Below are 20393 nucleotides of genomic sequence, written 5' to 3' on the forward strand. Positions count from 1 at the left end.
GCTTAGTTTTGCTTGCCCATTAGTTCATTTGGACAGAAGACTTTGTCTGTTCTCTGTTGGACAAATTTGTTCTGTGTGTTCTGAAACCACTTACTGGTTTGGGTCTCACAGCAACACAGGAAACACCTGGTGTGCAACTTCTGGAGAGCTTGGTAGTCAAGTAGCTCAGCATTTCCAGGATCTGAGTGGTTATGGGAGAATGAAGATGCTTGGTAGTTGAGTAGAGACGCTGAAGATTTAAATTTAGTTTAAAAAACTATGGATGATGATTCAGAACTATAAAAGAACACAAATACCCTCAGACATCTTCTAAGTTTATTAATGATGAGACCATCCTTTCTGCAGTTCCCTCTCAAAACTTCACTGATTAGTGTCACAAAGTTTACTCAATAGTTTCTAATTCAGTTCTTACTTTTATTAGGAAGGAGTAAAGCTCCTCTGGCTCATACCACCTACCAACAGATACCCCCTATTCCATGCTGAGGAAAGTCTTCATATCCAGTCAGTAAAATGCAGAAAATTTGATCAAAATTTTTTCTCTTTTCCGTTGTCATTTTGTAAATAGAGGAGGAAGTGTTACATTGAATATTATTATGTAGTATGGAGGATCAGAATCTCCTGAAGTGATTAATTTCTGAATACTGCTTATACTATTATATGCAGCCAGGCTGGATTCAAGAGAAGAGCCTGTTGGCTTCAGCATAAATTATAAAAACCACTGTAACTTTAGTGTTGAGGAACCTCTCCCTTTTCCAAAGCCTGGCTACTTCGGAAGCAAAACTGTATATAGCTTTGTCTAATGCTGGACCTTGACTAGAAAGGTTGGGTTTTAAAGAAGAAGCCTCATTATCCCATGGACTGAACACATCTTCAATTTCACATCTTTGGTTGAATCTTTTAAAATTATGCACGTAGCTGCTGATGCCTTACTGTTATGGTCCTTTTTGTCAGGAAGATCAGCTTCAAGAGGTAAGAGGATTTATGAAATGTAGGTTCACCACAAAAATCAATGCACCAGCACTTGTTTGAGAGGAATAATGGATGTTTTTCTGGACACCTGGGTCAGATCCCCTGGTAAGCAAAGAATATTGTTCACTGAAGGTAACAGAAATGAAAGGGGGAAAACTGAACAGTGGCCCAACGCTGGAAATCATTAAATGTTCAGATCATGCAGAGCATACAATAGATGGAATTTAATTCTTAGTTTTAAATGTCAGCTTGTATTCTAGACGTCTAAAGCTGTTTGGGTCTAGTGTTGACTTATTTAGCACTAGAAGTGTCAGCTGGCAGGGAAAGATGCATAGGCAGAGGGGGAATGCAGGAAGCTAATTTTTCGACTTAATCAATGGAAAGAATAAAAATATTCAAAGTGGAATCAGGCTCTTATTCTCAATAGTAACTTTACTCTAACTTAATAAACCAGTTCTCAGGTGAACAAAATCACCTGAAAATAAAACAGTTCTCAGTTTCAGTGCATGAGTGGGAAATGTGGTTCCTCACTAGCAAAATGCATCTCCAAAAGAGCTATTTGGGAAAGCCCCCTTCTGACAGTGTTAGGTACCACCATGGCTGTTAACTGTTATGTTGAATTAGAAGTGGAATTCCATAAATCAAAGAAAATGGCTTAGTCTAAAAGAAAGTATCTCCCTCCTTCAAACAAAACTGGACAGTGAGGTCTTACTTTTCTGGGTACAGGTCGATACATGGCTTGAAGGTATTCTTTTAACAAATGCAACAGACCATAAATAGGATGCCCTATGTTGTTTGTATTATTGCCTGAATATTTCCAGATGTTACTTAATAGATTTGCAGCCTGTTGAATTACTCTTGTACCTTAGCTTGTCTTTTTCTGCTATGCAAGAAAAGTAAACAAGAGGATCTATTATACATACAGAGTTCACAACCTAGTGCTGAGTCTGGATAAGACGTGTGTCTTAATACATTACAAGACAATAGTGTAGTTGAAACCAATTAATTTCTTGTCCATCAATGTCACTAAACCAAAAAACTACTGTAAATTTGGTAAACTGCACAGGGGATTACAGTGAAACATTTGATGTAGCAGTACAACTGATTTTAAAAGATTATCATGCAAAACCAATACAGCACACAGGAACCAGTAATTAGAAATAAACTAACTGTTTTCTTAACATAAAATCACTACTTATGAAATAGCAACAAACAGTAAATAGGTTACCAATGGCCAGCTACAAATCTCAAAACAGAAAATGCTTATTTTTAGCAGCATCTATGCAGAAATCTATTCCTGCCTCAGTATTGTTGAACTGTGAATTTACTGTCACTAAGCAATGAATACAGAAGCCTTCCAACTGCTAATTGGGGCTTACTATTTACAAGGTTTATAAATAAACGTGGTTTCATGCCAGTATAAAATACTAATTCTGCGGACCAACACAAACAATTCTTCACCGTTCTACATTATATACATTGTATTTGCATCTAATATTTAGATAAGTGCAAAGTCCACAGTGACGTAAATAACAATAGTTTTGTAAACTATCAGATGACGAGCTCTCAAAAGATATTAATAACTATATGATAATGTATCTTTTTGTATACTGCTGAAATCAAACATTTTTGCAGTAAAAGAATATACATTTTAGCTACATTCAAGTGATTATTTTATTACCATATATTATGTCTTACAAACTTTACTGGAGATGAGCAAGAGCGCTACAAAACCATACCTGAACACAAGAGGTGTATTGCATGGTATGTACAGGCATAGCAAAGGAGACATAAGAACTGGAAAGAAAAACAAGCTAAGAAAACTTGTACAAAAATGGATAGTAATACTGACTAACACTGGATTATAATCTTACTTATAACAGACCTGAAGGGCTAAGAGCGATCCAATTTAGAAACATCTGTGCACTGTAGGTACAGTTTGGTGCAGATCAAGAATGCACTAATACAGTCAATGTTGTACACGTAAGATAATGCACAAAATACGCTGATATGCATATAAACAACTAACTTGTTTACAGTAAGTAGGGCAGTACAACTGTAGTACTGCATCCTTGGCACTTAGTGATAGGACAACACGTATTTGGTTTAACTAAATTCATAAACAGGATATATACTGGATTGTAAGATGTAAAACATACATTATCCCTTTGAACCTTCTAGTTTTACAGCATTTTTCTGTTTTTTCAAGTTCAAATGCAAATATGATACACTAGTTGGATATGGAAGACGTTTCAGATATTGGCTTAAAACAAGACTTCAATTAAAAAAACAAAACAGAATCACAAATTAATTCAAATGAAACTAATTAAACCTGTTACTGATGCCTTGTGGTGAAAACAAAATCTGAAACGTTAACAAAAAAAAAAAAAAAAGGGTAACATTTTAATACAACCCACAATGTCTTTATGGGCTTTTCCTGAATTGTAATTTATTCCTTAATGTCCCTTTCATAACTGGTGATTTCACTTAAAACAACTGTCGAAGTTATTAATCTGAAAAGCTGTAACTGAATTAGAAGTTTGGCCTAGCATATCATATCACACAGGATAGAAGAAAATACTATCTTCTTGAAAGAAAGGATGTTTCAGCAATGAAAGGATTTCAGTTTTAAGTGATTGTCCTTGTTTTAAACAATATTAACAACCATCTGGAGGGAGCCAATTTACTTTTGCCTGTTTTAAACAAACTGGCTAAATTGCCATTTTATATTATGTATAACAAATGTAATAAAATTGTTCTGAACATATAACGATGTAACACTTTAAAATTAACTTGTTTAAAATATTTTACAAAGACATTTTATTATATATGAACTATACAACACACAAGAGTATGAAATATTTTGAACATATACACATTTCTGTATTTTTCACGTAGATTATTATTTTGCACCAAACATTGGTGTCTGCAATTCTAACAATTCTCTCAGATAAAAACAAAACCAAACCGCAGACCGTTTTTGTGGATGTGGTGGGTTTTTTGTTTGTTTGTTTCTTTGCTTTTGTTTCATTTCCTCTTCCTGAAAATAAAACCTATTACAAGGAGAATTCCTCTAATGACTGTTTTCTTTCCCCAATTTCATATTTTGCACAAGGCTTTTCAAATGGATCAACATACATAAAAAGAATAACCTCTCTGTATTTTGCAGTGCAATTTGCTAGGGATAAAGTTTAAACCACAACTGACCCTTTCCCCACTACGAACATTGAAAACTGCAGTCAAAGTAAATGCTAATACCAACTGCTATTGAGACTCCTTTCCCCCTTATTTAAAATGTAATCCTTTTCAATATTCATTTTAATGAAAGTACTTGCATAGAGCAGCCTTGTATTATTTCTAAAGAACATTATGACCATTTTAACACAAGATAAGGCACAGGTTTTTTAACATTAATAATCAAAAACAAATCCTGAGGATCTGCTCCTTTCCCTCAGCAAAATCTGCTTTTTTAAGATACCCTGTATTACCTGAAGAAAGCAGAAAACCAGCGTAGCATAAACCAAAACTCTAAAACTGAACTAGATTCAGAACATTAATAACTCCTGATAATAGTGTAACAAATCCACAGATATACTTTAAACAAATTATCTTCAGGGGAACAAAAAAGATACAGCCAGTAGCACTGTAGATGTTACATAAAAGTTCGCATAATATGGATGACATTTATATAGTGAGTTTTGCTAAAACAAGCTCCCGTCAGAAACAAGGTAGCTAAATTGTGAGGCACTTAAGGCTGACAAGAAAAGGAGGAATGCAAAGGGTCTGTTTCATAGAAAACCTGAAGTTGCATATCATATCCTTGTATTAAGCTTTCTATTAAAGTGCTAGAAATGGAGACTTAAAACAAAAGGATTTAAATATAAAATAAGTGATTAAAGAGCTTAGTATGCATTAAAATTAAGTGCTTTTGATTCTCATGAATTCAGAGCTTTTTACTAGATTTTTAAAAAATAAAGCCTGGAAATAATCCACGTGTGAAATCATCTTCCTTGTGCCATTGATGCTATTTGTAAAGTGCCCAATTATTTTCTAAATAACAAAACCATTTGCCTTATCTTATGTTGTATAGCATGACATAGTCTGTAGTACATATGTAATCCATACTGCAATGACAGAGTCAATCTGATGGAAAACAGCACATGCACACAAGTTTAGTCAGAAGTTTCAGTTCCACCTGTCACTCTAAAAAGCCAGGTCTTGGATTACATATCCACCAGTATATAGTGCAACCAACCTCATTCTCAAAACGTAATTTAGCTGTTAAAGTCTGATGCTCAAAGATAGTCTTAGCAAGCTTTTCCTCAGAGCAGCCTGACGCCCAGACAAAATCACAGATGGAGCTCTAGATCTGAATCACATAAATCCACTAGATGCCAAATCTGAGAAGGATCTGGGTTCTGTCGGATGATGAAGAGGCTGAAGATGTGTAGCAGTCTGTGCATTACTGATCACATCTAACTGAGAGGGATATGTTTCACTTACGTTTCCTCCATTGAAACCATTTTGGAACTGGGAGGAAAAAAGATAATATAAATGGTTAGTATGTGAAAACAATTTATTTATAAGTTTAAAAAAATCCTCCTAAAGACACAGATTGGAAGAAATTGTCTTAAAATATAATTAATAGCTTTAAAACTTTTTTTTTTTTTAAATGATGAATGATGAGAAGTTAATTTGCATTAAAGCAGGGTCTGAATCAATGTTGAAACTTCCCCATGTTGAAGCCAGTGGGAGTGCTAGTTCTGGCTAAGTAAAGAAACATTGCTATTATCTGAGGCGTAATATAGTTTCCATTTGTAGAAAGCACAGTCTGACTGAGCACTCCTGATTTCCACATCCAGATGTTAGATTTTAAAATCAACCTATTTACATATTTTCATGTCTGCAATGCAATCCAGAATCTACAGCTCTTCCAGGAATGCACGTGCAGTTCTACTCGTAAGCTGAAGAATCCTGCAATCAGTCCATAGGCCAAGCTGTCGCAGGGTGGGCTTTTTTAACAAACGGTCTTCATATTGACAATGCCAAGTAAGAGCAATGAATGGCTTTCATCAGTCTCGACATAACTGTTCATAGGATTATTTTAACCATCTGATGTAATGCTTCCTGTCATGCTATGGAAAAGTCACTTTATCTACAAAATACTCCATTCGGTCATGCAAAGAAAATAAAACAAAATAATTTTAAACATTTCCATCATCTCTTTGGGAGTAGCTTATGTCATAAATACTCACTCATTCAAAGTTTGTCCTAGAAAATATGTATTATACATTCATTCATCTATCAAAATACACTGGGTTTTGGAAAGTTTTTTTTCCTTCTATGCAAACATTGAAACTTGACTAATTGTGCACGGTTCTTCTAAGTTTTTAGCAAGACTTCAGCCATGTGAGTCATGCTTTTAATCAAAGTTGCCATACTTTCAAAGACAGCTATAACATAAGCTAGGATTACTTCTGACAGAAGCAGATAATTTCAGTATTCTCCCTGAACATGAAGAGCAAGCTCATTAAAATTTCTAAGAAAGTTTCCAACACAGAATCCAGTAAGTAACAAGGTGTCTCCTTATTGACTTTAAACAAGCAATCAAATTACTTGAGGCCTTTCTGCCCTTCTCCATCACTGAAAGTGTTTTTAGACTGCATTGGTTATGGTCCTACCGCAATTACAAGTTAGGCAGAAGATCAAGGCAGATGACCACAACAGACCCTTCTGGCTTTCTAATCCCCATGTCTATTCACACAAAAATCAATGGGAGTTAGAAGGCCGAGGAAAGGATAGCAATCACGGCTTGTGTAGTAACATCTGCCCTCTCTCCAGCCTCCAGCCCCAGACAGGGATGTCCTTGTGCTAAATCCAGCCACAAAGACTGCCCTGCTTTGGTTTGGCTGCATGAACATAGGCTCAGACAGTAGTATCCTATCTAATTAGTTACATCCTTACTAAAGTTAGCAATTAGCAATAAAATCCAACCTTGAGTTTATTATCATAAGCAGTGATACATTCTCTCTATTTATAATAAGGAAATGCCTATTATTGCCATCATGGCTTTGGTACAGGTAATATGTTACAAGATTACTTCAAGTGCAGCAGATATATTGCTGACTTACTAGTTCCAATGGGTTCACATATTTTAAAATTCTTATTTCCTCTGATACAAGACCAAATATAATCTCTGTAATACAAACATATATAAATATTGGGTTATCTTTCTCTGGAGCAATGACATTTCTAGGTAAAAAAGTTTCTACATCAAAACATTTCTCAACATAACAACTTTGGTTTATAAAGCCTCACTTTGCCGTCAATCTATGAAAATGTTAATTGGTAGATGTGACCAGAGGTCAAAACTGAGTACAGTCTGACAAAAGAGATGTTGGTTTGTCTCATGTGAACACTATATAGCAATATGGGCTGCAAAAGTCAATGCTATTTGGCTCACAGACAAGCAGTCTCTTCCCACCCCCACTGCAGCCAGTTGGCATACATAGTTCTGGATCTGCAAGGACTTGGAAACAGCTACTGGCTATCTATGATCACTCTTTTACAAAAGGCGTTGGGGGGAATTATCCTTCCTTATCTCATCAAGAAGCGTGCTCCTCTTTTAAGCTCATTTGGACAAATGTTCAGCAGATCTCTCCAGAGGTAAGCAGGAGCCAACATGCATAAGGGTAACATCAGTTTCAGACCAAGCTTCCGTTTAACCAAATGCAGTCCAGATCCACACAGCATCAGTACACCACGGCAAGAAGGGCTGAATTTGTCTCTCGATGACTTAAGTAAGGATAACTTTTCACAAAGTGGCCTTTGTTCATTTCTTATGACAAACCAGCTAAAGGCAATATTTTTATTGCAGCACAGTGTTCTAGTAAATATCAAGCAACAGACTTATTAATTTATTGCATTCAGAGATGCTTAGTCATTAGAATTTCACAAGTAGATAAGAAGTGACCAAGAAAATAACAGAAAAGGGGCATAACAAAAATCACTAACGCAGCATAACAACAAAATCTACAAAATAAATGTATTTTAAACCAATAAGTAAAAAGAAAGCAGAGAACTGCTTATGTGCTAGCTTTTCAAAACTGATGTACCGCACCAGTATAGCTTTTGTGAGAAGAACAATTTTATACTGCTATAGGGACAAACTCGGATGACCCAGGAACTGTTTTGCAAACCTGTTATCAAGTACTACAAAGGACCCGTAACATTGACCATAGCCAGGCAACTTGCAGCCAAGCACTGTGCAAACTTCCACACTGCAGTTTGCCAAAGTCACTTCGTGCTACTTCAGCCTGTGGGCACTCAGGCAGAAGCTATTTATCTTGCTGAACTGGGCTATATATATTTTAGCTAAGTTTCTGTAATTCTGCAATTATATTTTTTCCATTAGTGAAATAGTTTTTAAAATTATATGTTTTGTGCTTGTATTAAGCATACTGCAAAATGGGGTATGTTCTACTTGCATTCCTCACCTCTGTCTTGTGTAGTTTAAATGCCAATTAATACTTTAATTCTGCAAATGCTTATGCATGTGCATAAGCATTTGTAGGATCAGTACTTTAGAGCACTGAGGTAAAAGAAAAATAAAAAAGAATTGCGGCTCTGTACTCCATCAGCATTAGCAGAAATAAATGTTACAATTTAAAGTATTTCAACAGAGGTTATTCAGAATCAGTAACTGCTGTAGCACTTGAATTGTTTTATTTCTAAGTTAATTCCACCTATGAGGAACTGCGCTTAAAACTGTTGTCTGTGCTAGAGCCAGGCTCCTCTCTCTTCTATGGTTTTTGTTGTGCCTTTTCCTTAGCACAATGTGAGAAAGGTTCACCTTATCTACTATTAATAATTTTTCCTGCTCTTTTGTCTTCAGCAGACAATTTAGACACCAGCTTGAAGAGTAAGCTGTCTTTCTCTTATGGTAATATATAAAAATGCTTTTGAAAGTATCATCATGTGTAAAAATACAATAGTTCATAAGATTTCATGCTATTTATGTGATATTATAATGTGACACTTTAAGTAATCCTAAAATCATTGACAAATCTGAGTAGCCAGAGAACACTAACATTTTAAAAAGAAAATATTTTTCTGGATCCTTAGAACATATTCCATGAAAGTGAACATGCTAGATGATACTACTGACATCATTCCACACCTCTAAAAAAGGTATATAAGCAAATTTCAAGCTTCTGACCGATCTCCTCCTCCTTTGCTCCTATCGGGAAAATTACCGTTAGGTACAGCAGACCAGTTTCAGTCACTCATTCTTGCTTTATTCCTACCAAAGAGAGCTATGAGGATGTGGATACGTTTACATAAAAACTCAACCAAATGCAACTCTCTTTATTCTAACGAACAAAGAAAACAAGGACATGCACACACTGCCAACGCATCAGTTCCAAACTTAGTGATTCAATTATGATAAACTCTGCATCCCCGTAGCCATGCAAAACAATAAAAACATGGTTTAAAATGCAACAATACAACAATGGTGTTTACCTTACCTTGTTCAACAACGTTTGTTGACTTGCCATCATAGGATCATACTGCATTTGATCCACACAGCTGGGCTGTGCTTCTTGCATGCACTGATACATAGAAACAGCACCCGCGTAGCATGTTTGAGGAGTTAACATAACCGACTCGGAGTTCATCTCACAGTCATGATTTTCAGGGACTTGGTGCAAAGAACTGAGAAAATCCTCCAGGTTGGAAGGAGCAGAATAGGTTGATCTGTCAAAACCTGCTACAGGGAAATCCATTTGAGCAAAATTAGAAAGCTGGGGCACCATCGCTGTGGGTTGCTTGTAAGGAAGAAACTCTTGCCTACATGCATAAGGGGAAGTGTTTACTTCTGATTTGTAGGAGAAGTCGGAGGTAGTGCCATGCACGACAGGGAATACATATTGCTGGGGTTGCTGCTGCGAGCAGCTAAGAGGCATGCTGGTGCCAGAGCTCCAGTTTGTGAACATCCCATTGACTTGCATGTGTTTCATCTTTTGACAGAGCTGCTGCTGCTGCTGCTGCTGTTGCTGCTCCATGAGGTGTTTCTGGTGCTGCTGAAGTTGATGTGGATCCAACTCCTGCTGTACCAAGCAACCTTCATTCTGGACCAGGGGCGGCTGCTGGTTACAGCCTGAATATAAGAAGTCAGATTTATTTAAGGAATCCTGAACATAAGTCAGGATTTCATCAGTTATGTCAATGTCTCCAATATCATCCATACCAGACAATTCAGTTTTAAAAAACTCCTCATCCTGTTGAATACACTTTAGATCTTCAAAGTCAATGCCCAGATTTTTCATGATGCTGTACAAATCACTGGTTTTGTTATCTTGAAAGAGTGCTGCACTGTCTTCAGGAAGTGGAATAGTACTGTCCTGAGAACACTGCACCAGCTCCTGTTTGAGAATGCTGTGATTTCCAGCAGGCAGGAGATTACCCGTCCAGCCGCTGCTACCACCACCACCCAGTTCATCCCTGCTGTCTGCAAAGAAATTCCGCTCAAAGGAAAGTTTCTGTGATGCCGGAGGGCAGAGGTATACAGACTCATCTTGCCTTAACATGACACCCAGGAGGGAGTTTGGATCCACAGAATCATTGTGTAGCGCTGCTTTGGTTCCTTTACCCGTCGTGCTTTTATTCTTCATCTGAGAGGGATCCATAAGGCTCGACACAGGAAAAGACACCTCATACAACACAGCCTCGCCAGTGGCAAACATGAAGGGCAACTTCATGTTACGCTTCCGTAGATGTTCTGCCCCTTCTTCATCTCTGAAAATAAACCAGATACATAGCATAATACTAAAGGATGAAACAGTTTCTATAATATTTTGTTTCCCTGGAATTAATATGAAAAAAACGCACAACTATTCCATTTGTAGGCATTTTTCAAATTCCTAGCTATTCCAGCTCAACTTGGCTGAGTTAAACCAAGAGGCAGATTATGAAATAAGGAGCTTATGACCATAATACCACCTTACATATTATATTTGTAATTAAATCTAGATAGCATACACCATTTTCTGTGCATTAAGAGCTAAAATGAGAATAAGTGGGCTTTGTTCCATGCATTATGTTTTTCTTGCCACAGCAAATGAATGACTACTTCAATAATGAAGTATCTCTTTTTCCCCATTTTACAGACTCTTTAGCAGAAATTATTTAATCTGTATAATAATGCTGAATTCCATATTATGTAGCATTTGGTTCAGCACAATAAAGGACTTAATTTCTTTATGTTATCTGTTGTTTCTTCTGCACAACTGCAGTTGGGTTTCTTATTTTTTGCTAACACGAATAATGAATTAAAAAGAGGTTGAGTGGAATAACTTGGTGCTTATACCACTGCTCTTAATTTTATAGGAAATCAAAATGTCTACAGTTTTACACACAAAAGACTATGCCACATAAATACTGAAATATCAAAATTCTTTTCAATGTTTGTTAGCAAATTGAAATAGGTTTTCTTTTTGGAGTTCAGGATTTAAAGGGGATTTATTTAAAGAATACCTTTCTGACTACAGACAAGGTCAAAAGTTTTTGGTTTTTGAAGTATACTGCTTTATGCAATGATGACTTACGTAAGAGGTCTTTGTGTGGCAATGATGTAATCTGGTCTTCCATTTTTGTAGACAAGACGTGCATTTGCCTGCACCCAGGCCCATCGATTTTCTTTGGTTAGAAGCCTAAATACAGTCATTCCACTCTCACCTGTCTTCATCACTAGAGTAAAAGAATAACCATCCCGTTTACTTTCCAGTGAGTAAAAAATAGGAAAAATCTTGCATGTCATAAAAATAATCCCATTTGTAAAGCAATTTTATAAATCTCACGTCCTCAGCCACTCATTTCCTTGTGGCACTAATGTATTCCTAGTGAAACAGGATGATCAATCACTTTAAGATGTCTGCTTTCATTTACTGGCAAAATAAAAGCCAAAGCTCCAAGCAATTGTAAGAGATCCACTACAGATTTGTAACATTCTATATGGATCTTCAACCATTATTTCTGCAACAATGGAAATTAATAAATACTAGAACATGCAAATGACAAAAGCCTAAGTCTCTTTTACATCTGAAAAGTGACTGTTACTTGAAAAATTAGAAAGCACATTAGCTCTGAATCGAATTCTTTCACAGTTTGACTGGCTAATGCAGAGGTACTCCAAAATCAACTAGTTTTCTCCCCCACTATCACTTCACTAGCAATGCTTGTCAAACAAAATGCATTTTTGTTGTACATTACTGAAAATACTGCATTACTAGACAGAAAAATTAAATTAAAAAAAATTAGGAAAGCTTAAGAAATCTAACAAAAAATAATCGTTGCTAAAAGACTTGGTTTTTTATCTTGACATCAGAAATGGGACAAAACCAGTTTTAAAACTAAGTTCCAACCCAAATTTCATCCATTCTATTCTGGAAGTATTTTCTTTTTTATTCCTTACCAAAACAAACAAAACCACTGATAAGCAACAGTGATTGAGCTATACCTGAAACAGAATATTTCTTTAGTATAGGTTGAGAACTAACCTACCACCTGGGGTTATTTAACTGTATATAAGGGGACAAAAGAAAACACAGTTTTTCAAAAGAAGTCAGCAGAAAATAAGTGCCAAAATATCATGAAGATGTTCTTCTAACTTCCAAAGACAAACACTACAGCTAACAAAAAAATTAAAATCGTCCACTAAGTAGTTACATATCAGATAGCTGATACTTATTTCTGTAGCTTTAAGTGTTACGCTTCTCTCCTGAAGTTGTTACTTAAACCAAATCAAGCTGCCAAGAGTTAAAACCAGAAATATGTAGGATACTAACATGCTATATCAGAGCTTAATTTCTGTTAAATATCTTACACTGATATCAAAAGAAATTGTTTTATTTCATTTCCTATCTTTGAAATAGTCCCTTCACTCAAAGGAAGTTGTTGAAATAGCAGAAGTTGGCTTGAGTAGAGAAGGAACTGAGAAGAGTAAGATTTGACAGAAATTGGAATATATAACCTAGAAGGGTCTAGATAGGAATATTAAATTTTCTTCATCCAGTATAAGTTCCTCTATGGAGGGAAAGATCACATGAAATGGTGTTCTTTATGTTAATGACGACCTTTTTTTATTTAAAAATAAAAACCAAGTACTTCACAGTATTTTTTTTTTCAGTGTTCTTATAATCCATGCTTTCATTTTACAGCCTTTCTCAGGGAAAAAAGCTTACTTCGGACATGATTTTCAGCACAATAAAGCATATCAGCTGCATGAATGAACTGGTATCCTGTTCCTCTCATACACAGCTCTGCTTCAGTGTATCCCAGGACAATCTTTCCTCTGGAAGGTAAAAACAAAGAATTGCAACACTGCTGATGAATCAACTCACAGAACAAATGCCAAGCAAGTTAATTATGGCTAGAACATTTCAGACGTCAATGCTAACTATATTTTGTTGCAATATCAATTGTATGCGATAGCCTGACACATGGTTAAGAAATCAAAGTTTTTACTAGTCCCCCAAGTTGCCTTCAGTGACTAGGAACAGGTTCACAAAATTATTAGATGGTTAAAACAAGAGTATGTCTACAGTTCAGCTGGACTCTTAATTCCATACTTTTGAACATACCCACTTATAGCAGGCAGCTCCCATTTGTTGCAATGAAAGACACTGTTTGCTTAGCCCTGTTTCACAGCATTTACCTATAGCAGCTCACATGTAAAATTCAGTAGGGTTGTAACTTTAGTTATCTAGAACTTCTTCCCCAAAATAGTATTTTCAGTAGCTTAAACTTGAAAGCAGTGCATATCTCAGAACTATATCACTTTTGCTGTTGAGTCGTTTGGGACGCCTGTGTTTACATTTAAGCTTTCTAAGAAACACCTCAGAGGAGTACAGGCAATAGAGTCATGTTTGATCCTGGAAGCTAACATTAGAGTACTTTACTAGAGGTCAGGTAGATTAAGAACTTAATGCATTTGTGTAAGCACTATGAGATACATGGCAGAATAAAGCAGTCAAAAAAGAGACTGAAAAAATATCTGGACCAAATAAATGGAGATCCAAAGATGAGGGTTGGAGGGTGGAGGAAAAAGTAGAGATGGCGAACAATATACACAAAAGTGTAAAATGTGACAAACACTGAAGGCTTCAAGTGAAGCACAATGAAAAAAATCACAGTGAGGAAAAAAAGCCTGCATTAACATTCTGTTAACTTTTACTCCCATCAGTTCATAGCAAAATATTTTGATTTATCAGTAGGTAGAGCACTAAGTAATTTGACTCTACATTATTCTGTAATCAGACATGGAAATCCATATGAGAGATCCTACTGAAAATTAGTCTGAAAGCACTATCAGTCAAAAATAGGATAGGGTAGAGAAGGAAACAAGTAGGCCAAAAGCTTTTAATTTAATAAAGAAGCATCTTTATGGGCTTCTTGCCATGTTGATCCATAGTTATGTTATGTTGATATAGGAATGCAAGAGTGTTTCCAGTTTATATAGGAAAAATAATAGTTTGGAAATGGGTAAAAGTTATACTATAAAAAAGGACCTCATTTGTTTATTTTCAAGCAAAAAACATTTCGATTACATTTTATATCTACTTGAACTGAAGAAGAAAATAAGCACGTAGAACAAAATGAAACACTTGTTCTATCAGTTCAGAAACCAAACTCCAAGCAGATTTAAACACTAAACTTTTCTTCTTCCCTAATTCATTAGTATTCCGTCTTCTGGAACTTCTGTTTTCTGTGATTCTGGTGGTTTTTGGTTGGTTGGTTTTGTTTCTAATGACTGAGAGTCAGAAAGCAATATGCTCTGTCAAGGAAGTATTAATAATAAATACATTAATAATTATGACAATTCCATTTCTCTTTCCTTACTAGCAGGGCTGAAGAGAAAAATCCTAACAGTTTCTACATGATCATCAGTATTGATTGAAACAGTAACCAGTTTTATATTTCAAAGTCATACTTGAAACCTATCTCAACAGTAAATGAGTATTATGTGAAAGAATTTACACCTACTTTGCATCACAGCCAGTAGGTGTGAAATCCAGTTTGTGTTTAGTTCTGAAGATGAAGTTTTTGGTTCGTATCTCAAGGATAGATGGTGGCTGCAAGGGAGTTGCTACGGCAAACAGAGCGAGCTGAGGAGACAAAGTAGCACCATCCTTCCCTTTCTTGTTTTGTCCATGGAGAAACTTTAATCGTCCTTGAAAATTCATAGCCTTAGGATGCAGAAAAAAGTAACTGGTTTATGTTGGAAGTATTTAAGAGTCAGATACTTCTGTTAGGATGTAAAACATTTTTTAAACTTTAAGACCCATCAGACTCAAGTTTTGTACCATGGCATACACAAAAGTTAGCTAATAAGTACAAAACACTGTTGTTGTACCCCTGAGCACAACACTTAGAGCTCTACTAATAAACTCCCTAGAAAAAGAACTGGAAAGCTGTTTTGTCAAAAAAACCCCAAACATACAATAGCAAATGCCAACTGGATGTTCTAGTATTCCAATGAATACAGTATTCTACATACAAGTAAAATAACATTATTTCTCTCGCATTTCTGTCAGTTATTTGTATAAAGTATGTAACTGTGTACAACTGCAAAATCTCCTATAAACAATTATATTTGTAAGAAGTCACCTAGACAGCGATACACCCATATTATTTCTTTTAAAATTACAGTGTTGACAAACAAAACGTTTATTAAAAAGAACAAGCACAGACTTTCCTAAGTAAGGGAAAACCATAGTTCTGTTAGTTATTATAACTTATTGCATTTCAAGATATCCAAGAGAAAATAATATTCGTATAGCTTTTTTATCTACAAATCACACAGTACTTTGCAAAAGCAGATGCTTATTCATATTTCACAGAGGAAACTGAGCCATGCAAAATGAGGGAACTTGCACCTGGATGTAACACCATGTTGAAGGGGAACTCAGCAATACAATCTTTACTTGTCATTTAGCATCACTAACTGAAACACGCTGGTTAAAGCAGCTCAAGTATCTACAGAGACTTGACAAATAAAATAAACTGCTGTACGGATAATACAGATTTCCAGCTTGCAAGCATGTGCGGAAGTTTTCACACGACTCCATACTCACCAGGAACCCAGAGGAATTATCCAGGAGGCATCGCAACCTGCAGATGAAATTCCTTTCCATAAAGGAAGAATTCTCTGGAGGAAGTTGGTCTGGGTTATAATAGGTATCTGGCTGTGAAAAGCCATTATCTCCTACAGGAAAAGATTATTTATAAGGATTATTTTTAGAAGAACACCTATTTGAAGGCTATCTATAACAAATCACCTTCCGTCTCAAAAACAAAGCATTGGGTCATGACCTGAGCAAGATCCATGTAAACTGGAAACATCCTCAGAACCTATACTGATTACAATGTGAGGTTAAGTATCAGTTCTTCTCATAGAATTTTGTCTTACAGGCTCTGGCACTTGAAAACTGCATGCATCTTTTTTTTTTTTTCTAAATTCATTAATTATGTTTGTCACCAACCTAAATTTTGAATCAGTTGCAGAGAACAGAGCTCTCAGCAGAGAGCACATCCACGTTTCAGCAAAGGCAGGATCTGCAAAAGTCAAGTAGGCACCCAGGCACAGTAACTATATACACAGTAACTATAGGAGCTGAATATACAGAAGATCAGTTGATGGTCTTAATCTGTGAAATTTTTACTTTCCAGACAGCCAGGTGAAAGGTGTTGGTAACAATAAAGAAAAATAAGCATCTTTAGAGAACCACCACAATGTGAGCACTTTCTCTAACATACAAAAAAAAAGCTACTCAACAGCAAAAATACGCCTGTGCTGATCAAGAAAACACTATAGTTACCTCTTCAAAGAACACAAAGCACTTACTTAAAATTTTAAAAAGACTCAAAAACATGGCTGACAACTAAGATAACAACATGATACTCTTCTGCCACTTCAGGACAAGCATTTGCTGCTAAGTGGCATTTAGAAAATAGACTTAGTAGACTTAAACATTTGGAATATAAAGTAAAAAAAGAAGACAAATCAATAAACTTCAAATAGAATACATATGTTTTGCATGAGGCCACATATACAGACATACCAGAGCATGTCTACTCACAACAAATTTAGCAAAGTGATCTTGTTTGTAGTACATATAAAAAAAACCACAAACTGGTCATTCCCTAGGAATTCATCCATGCAGAAAATTAAGGAAAACAGTGAAAAATGCTATTTTGGAGTGCTAAATACTCTGTAATTTAAAAAACAGTCCGTGTACTCCAAGAGAACCAATTGCCATGTATGGACAAAAGAAGAATACAGATTTTAAGAAAGAACCCATATTGACCTTCCAGGTTTGGAGATGAAGTCAGGGAGAGCGTGTCACTTAATCACATACCACATTACATTCTCTGGAACACAATTCTGCCTCTTGGACAGCTGGAAAATCTTACAGATAGGCTAGGTGGTTTGTACAATGGCAAATCAAACCAAAGGAAAACAAATCATGACCAAACACCAGCTCTGTTAATTCAAGGGACTGAACTGGAATCAAATAAGATTGCTGATGGCTCACCAAGAGACCTTGCGACCTAAGGCCATACAAATGCAACAAGAATGCAGAATTATCCAGCTTTTCAGTTTTTTTCTTAAAACAACTACTATGCAAGGTTAAATTTTGCTGAACAAACTTAAAGGTATAGAGAAAAAGCTGACAGTATGTAATAAAAGGGATAATCTGAAATTACAGCTCTCTGCAGAACTGTGTATCGGCCAAACTCATCATTACAAGCTGATCTCACAGGTACAGACACTCAGACGCTTGTAGTCTGAGACAGCTACCACCTAACACCGATATTAGAAAATAACAAATTCCCACACTTGTCATGTGGATGGTTTTCAGACAAAAGCAGATTTACTCCCTTACTTCCTACTGCTGCAGATTATTGGTTTTCAATTGCCTAGTTGCTGGTGAGAATTTTCAGTACTTCTGAGGCAGTGCTTCTCCAAGAGGTGCTGAAACAGATTAGACGCTCTCTGAAGAAGCAAAGACTATGAAGAAAGAGCATCAAAGAAACAGCTTACAAATCCCAACTCATCTTTCAAAAATGCCAACTCTGACACCCTTGAGAATCCCTGCAAATTACTCAAGGGCTCCTCAAAATGGTTAATACACTGCATATATCAATATTCAGGTTTCACAAGCATCAGCACCAAGGAAGCCACTAAAACACTGGGGTTTTTTTTCTCTCCAAGCAATTGCAATATTTATGTTCCTCTTCTATTGCCACAACTTCATTCCTGCAAGATCAACTACTACTGAGAAAGGTGCCAGCTAGTGAGGCTGAAAGAAAGTTGGTATCAACAGTCAGCTACTGTTACAAAAGCTGACTGGAAGAGCTGCTGGCCAGGCAGGAGTGTACTGAGAGCACTGAGTAGTTTAGGGTATCTCGAAGGCCCTGTGTATGTTCAGCTAATTCTTTCATGGAGATAAATGAGATTATGGGCAACCTTCTTGGATGGGATGTAGGGAAAGACTTTAGTCATCAGTAGCAGGCTCCTCGAAGGGCTCTGATTAAGTCCTCCAATTCAGATAAATAATCTGGCCGAGGAGTGTCTACAGAGTGTATCTCTAGTATCCACTGAGCCAGGGGTGTCAAACTCATTTTCATCGGGAGGCCACATCAGCCTCGTGGTTGCCTTCAAAGGGCCAAAAGTAATTTTAGGCCTGTCTAAAAGTAGTAGTTACATTTATACAGTCCTAAAACTACATTTGATGGCAACCACGAGGCTGACGTGGTCCCCAGTGAAAATGAGTTTGAGACCCTTGCACTAAGCAGTGCAAGACTTTCTGCTGGTATCCTTGTCACTGGCGGGCGCATCCTTCAAAATTTCACCACAGGAGCAGCTCAGTGTTATTCCTTTGGTAAATACAGAGCTGTAATCTGAACACAGGTATCTTACCTGGGTTCTCTCAAGTGTCTGACAACTCCCCTAGCAAAATGAGCAGTTCTCAAGAGTGAACAAGGCTGTGATGGAAGAAGCAACCCAGTCTGTAGCTCATGAGAGGGGCAGAACAGAACTCAAAACAAGAGGGAATAGGCTTCAAGCCCAAGCCTTCTACATTTAGAAAAGGAATACTGTTGTACTTTCCCAGGCAGACAGGAGGCAGAGAGGTTTTAGCACCAGGATCTTGGAGAAGTGACTCACTGTGAGAAGGCAGAGTCTTACAGAGCATCTGCAATCCCTGGAGTAAAATCACCAGTTAACACCACAGGGGGTATAACCCAAATCCCTGATGAAGTTCACACTGGAGCTCATCGACATCACGCAGTAACGTGCAGAACATGCTGTGCATTAAGTGCTTTTTTTCCTCTTTAAGCTCAAGACCATATATGGCTGCGTAGCAAGCAAACTTTAAAAGACAACCCAAAGCTGAGGGTGCAAAACAGACTGAAAAATCAGAATTTTGCAGACTTCTCTGGGAACATGACAGGGTTGGGAGGAGTGTTGGGGATGCACAGGAAACAGCTGAGGAGACCACTGGTCCAGAGGCATACCAGAGTATTGAGTTAGAAACAACTAGTCCAGGCAGAGGCAGAATTAGTTCTCAGATCAGGTTGGAATCTGTGCTTAAGCCTGAGAACAATTATATTATATCTATAAATATCTACATAATGCTAGCCAAATGTATTAAAAAGGAAATGGATTAAATTAGCAAAAATGTGGAGAATCCTTATGATCATATCATTATCCTTTGTTACAAAGCTGAATTCAGTTTAAAAAGCCTCAACATCCAAACATTTTATACTACTTGAGGCCCTCAAATAATTAGCAGTTTCTAGTAAGCTAGGAACACAAGGTACAAAAAACCCCAAGCACTTCCATTATTTGGTTAAACCTGATGGCAAGTCAACCTGGCATCATACTTTTCAAACACAACCTTTTGTAAATTCAGGTGCACTTCCTTGAGCGCTATGGAATGCCATTTCACTCTGAAGCAAACACTAAGCCATCACATAAAAACCTTCTTTCTGAGTGCCAGCAGCTGTTTGCTATAGCAAATTGTAATATTAACTAGTTCTGTAGCATGTTTTCAACTGGATTGTGTGGATCAGAGGTGTCAAATTCATTTTCACTGGGGGCCACATCAGCCTCACAGTTGCTTTCAAAGGGCTGAATGTAATTTTAGGACTGCATAAATGTCAGAGTAGTTACAATTTGAGTTTTAAACCAAATTGCTTTAGGAATGATAATTAAACATAATATGGACTTTTTCTGGATTAAAAAAATTATCTATAATCAAGTAACTTAGAGTAACATAGAGCTTCACCTACATATTTAAATTACTGTTGTGCAAAACAGAGCACTACAGTTGTCTCAACAGGTTTGTCATTATTATCAG

General features: G+C 36.6%; 1 protein-coding gene across 2 annotated transcripts in view; it reads right to left on the minus strand.

Annotated features, from left to right (window-relative positions):
* Window positions 1-2618: 2618 nt before the first annotated feature.
* AHR (aryl hydrocarbon receptor) overlaps window positions 2619-20393 on the minus strand; it is a 64469-nt gene continuing 46694 nt past the window's right edge. For both annotated transcript variants that reach the window (XM_065830778.2, XM_071805079.1), the window contains 6 exons: window positions 16104-16234; window positions 15013-15215; window positions 13212-13321; window positions 11577-11718; window positions 9498-10767; window positions 2619-5499 (listed from right to left, as the gene is read on the minus strand). In XM_065830778.2, coding sequence (XP_065686850.1) covers window positions 5344-5499; window positions 9498-10767; window positions 11577-11718; window positions 13212-13321; window positions 15013-15215; window positions 16104-16234 — 2012 coding nt within the window. In that variant the 3' untranslated portion in view covers window positions 2619-5343. The remainder of the gene's footprint in view (window positions 5500-9497; window positions 10768-11576; window positions 11719-13211; window positions 13322-15012; window positions 15216-16103; window positions 16235-20393) is intronic.

This window comes from Patagioenas fasciata, chromosome 2, assembly GCF_037038585.1.
Source record: "Patagioenas fasciata isolate bPatFas1 chromosome 2, bPatFas1.hap1, whole genome shotgun sequence".
In the NCBI taxonomy this organism is placed as follows: domain Eukaryota; kingdom Metazoa; phylum Chordata; class Aves; order Columbiformes; family Columbidae; genus Patagioenas; species Patagioenas fasciata.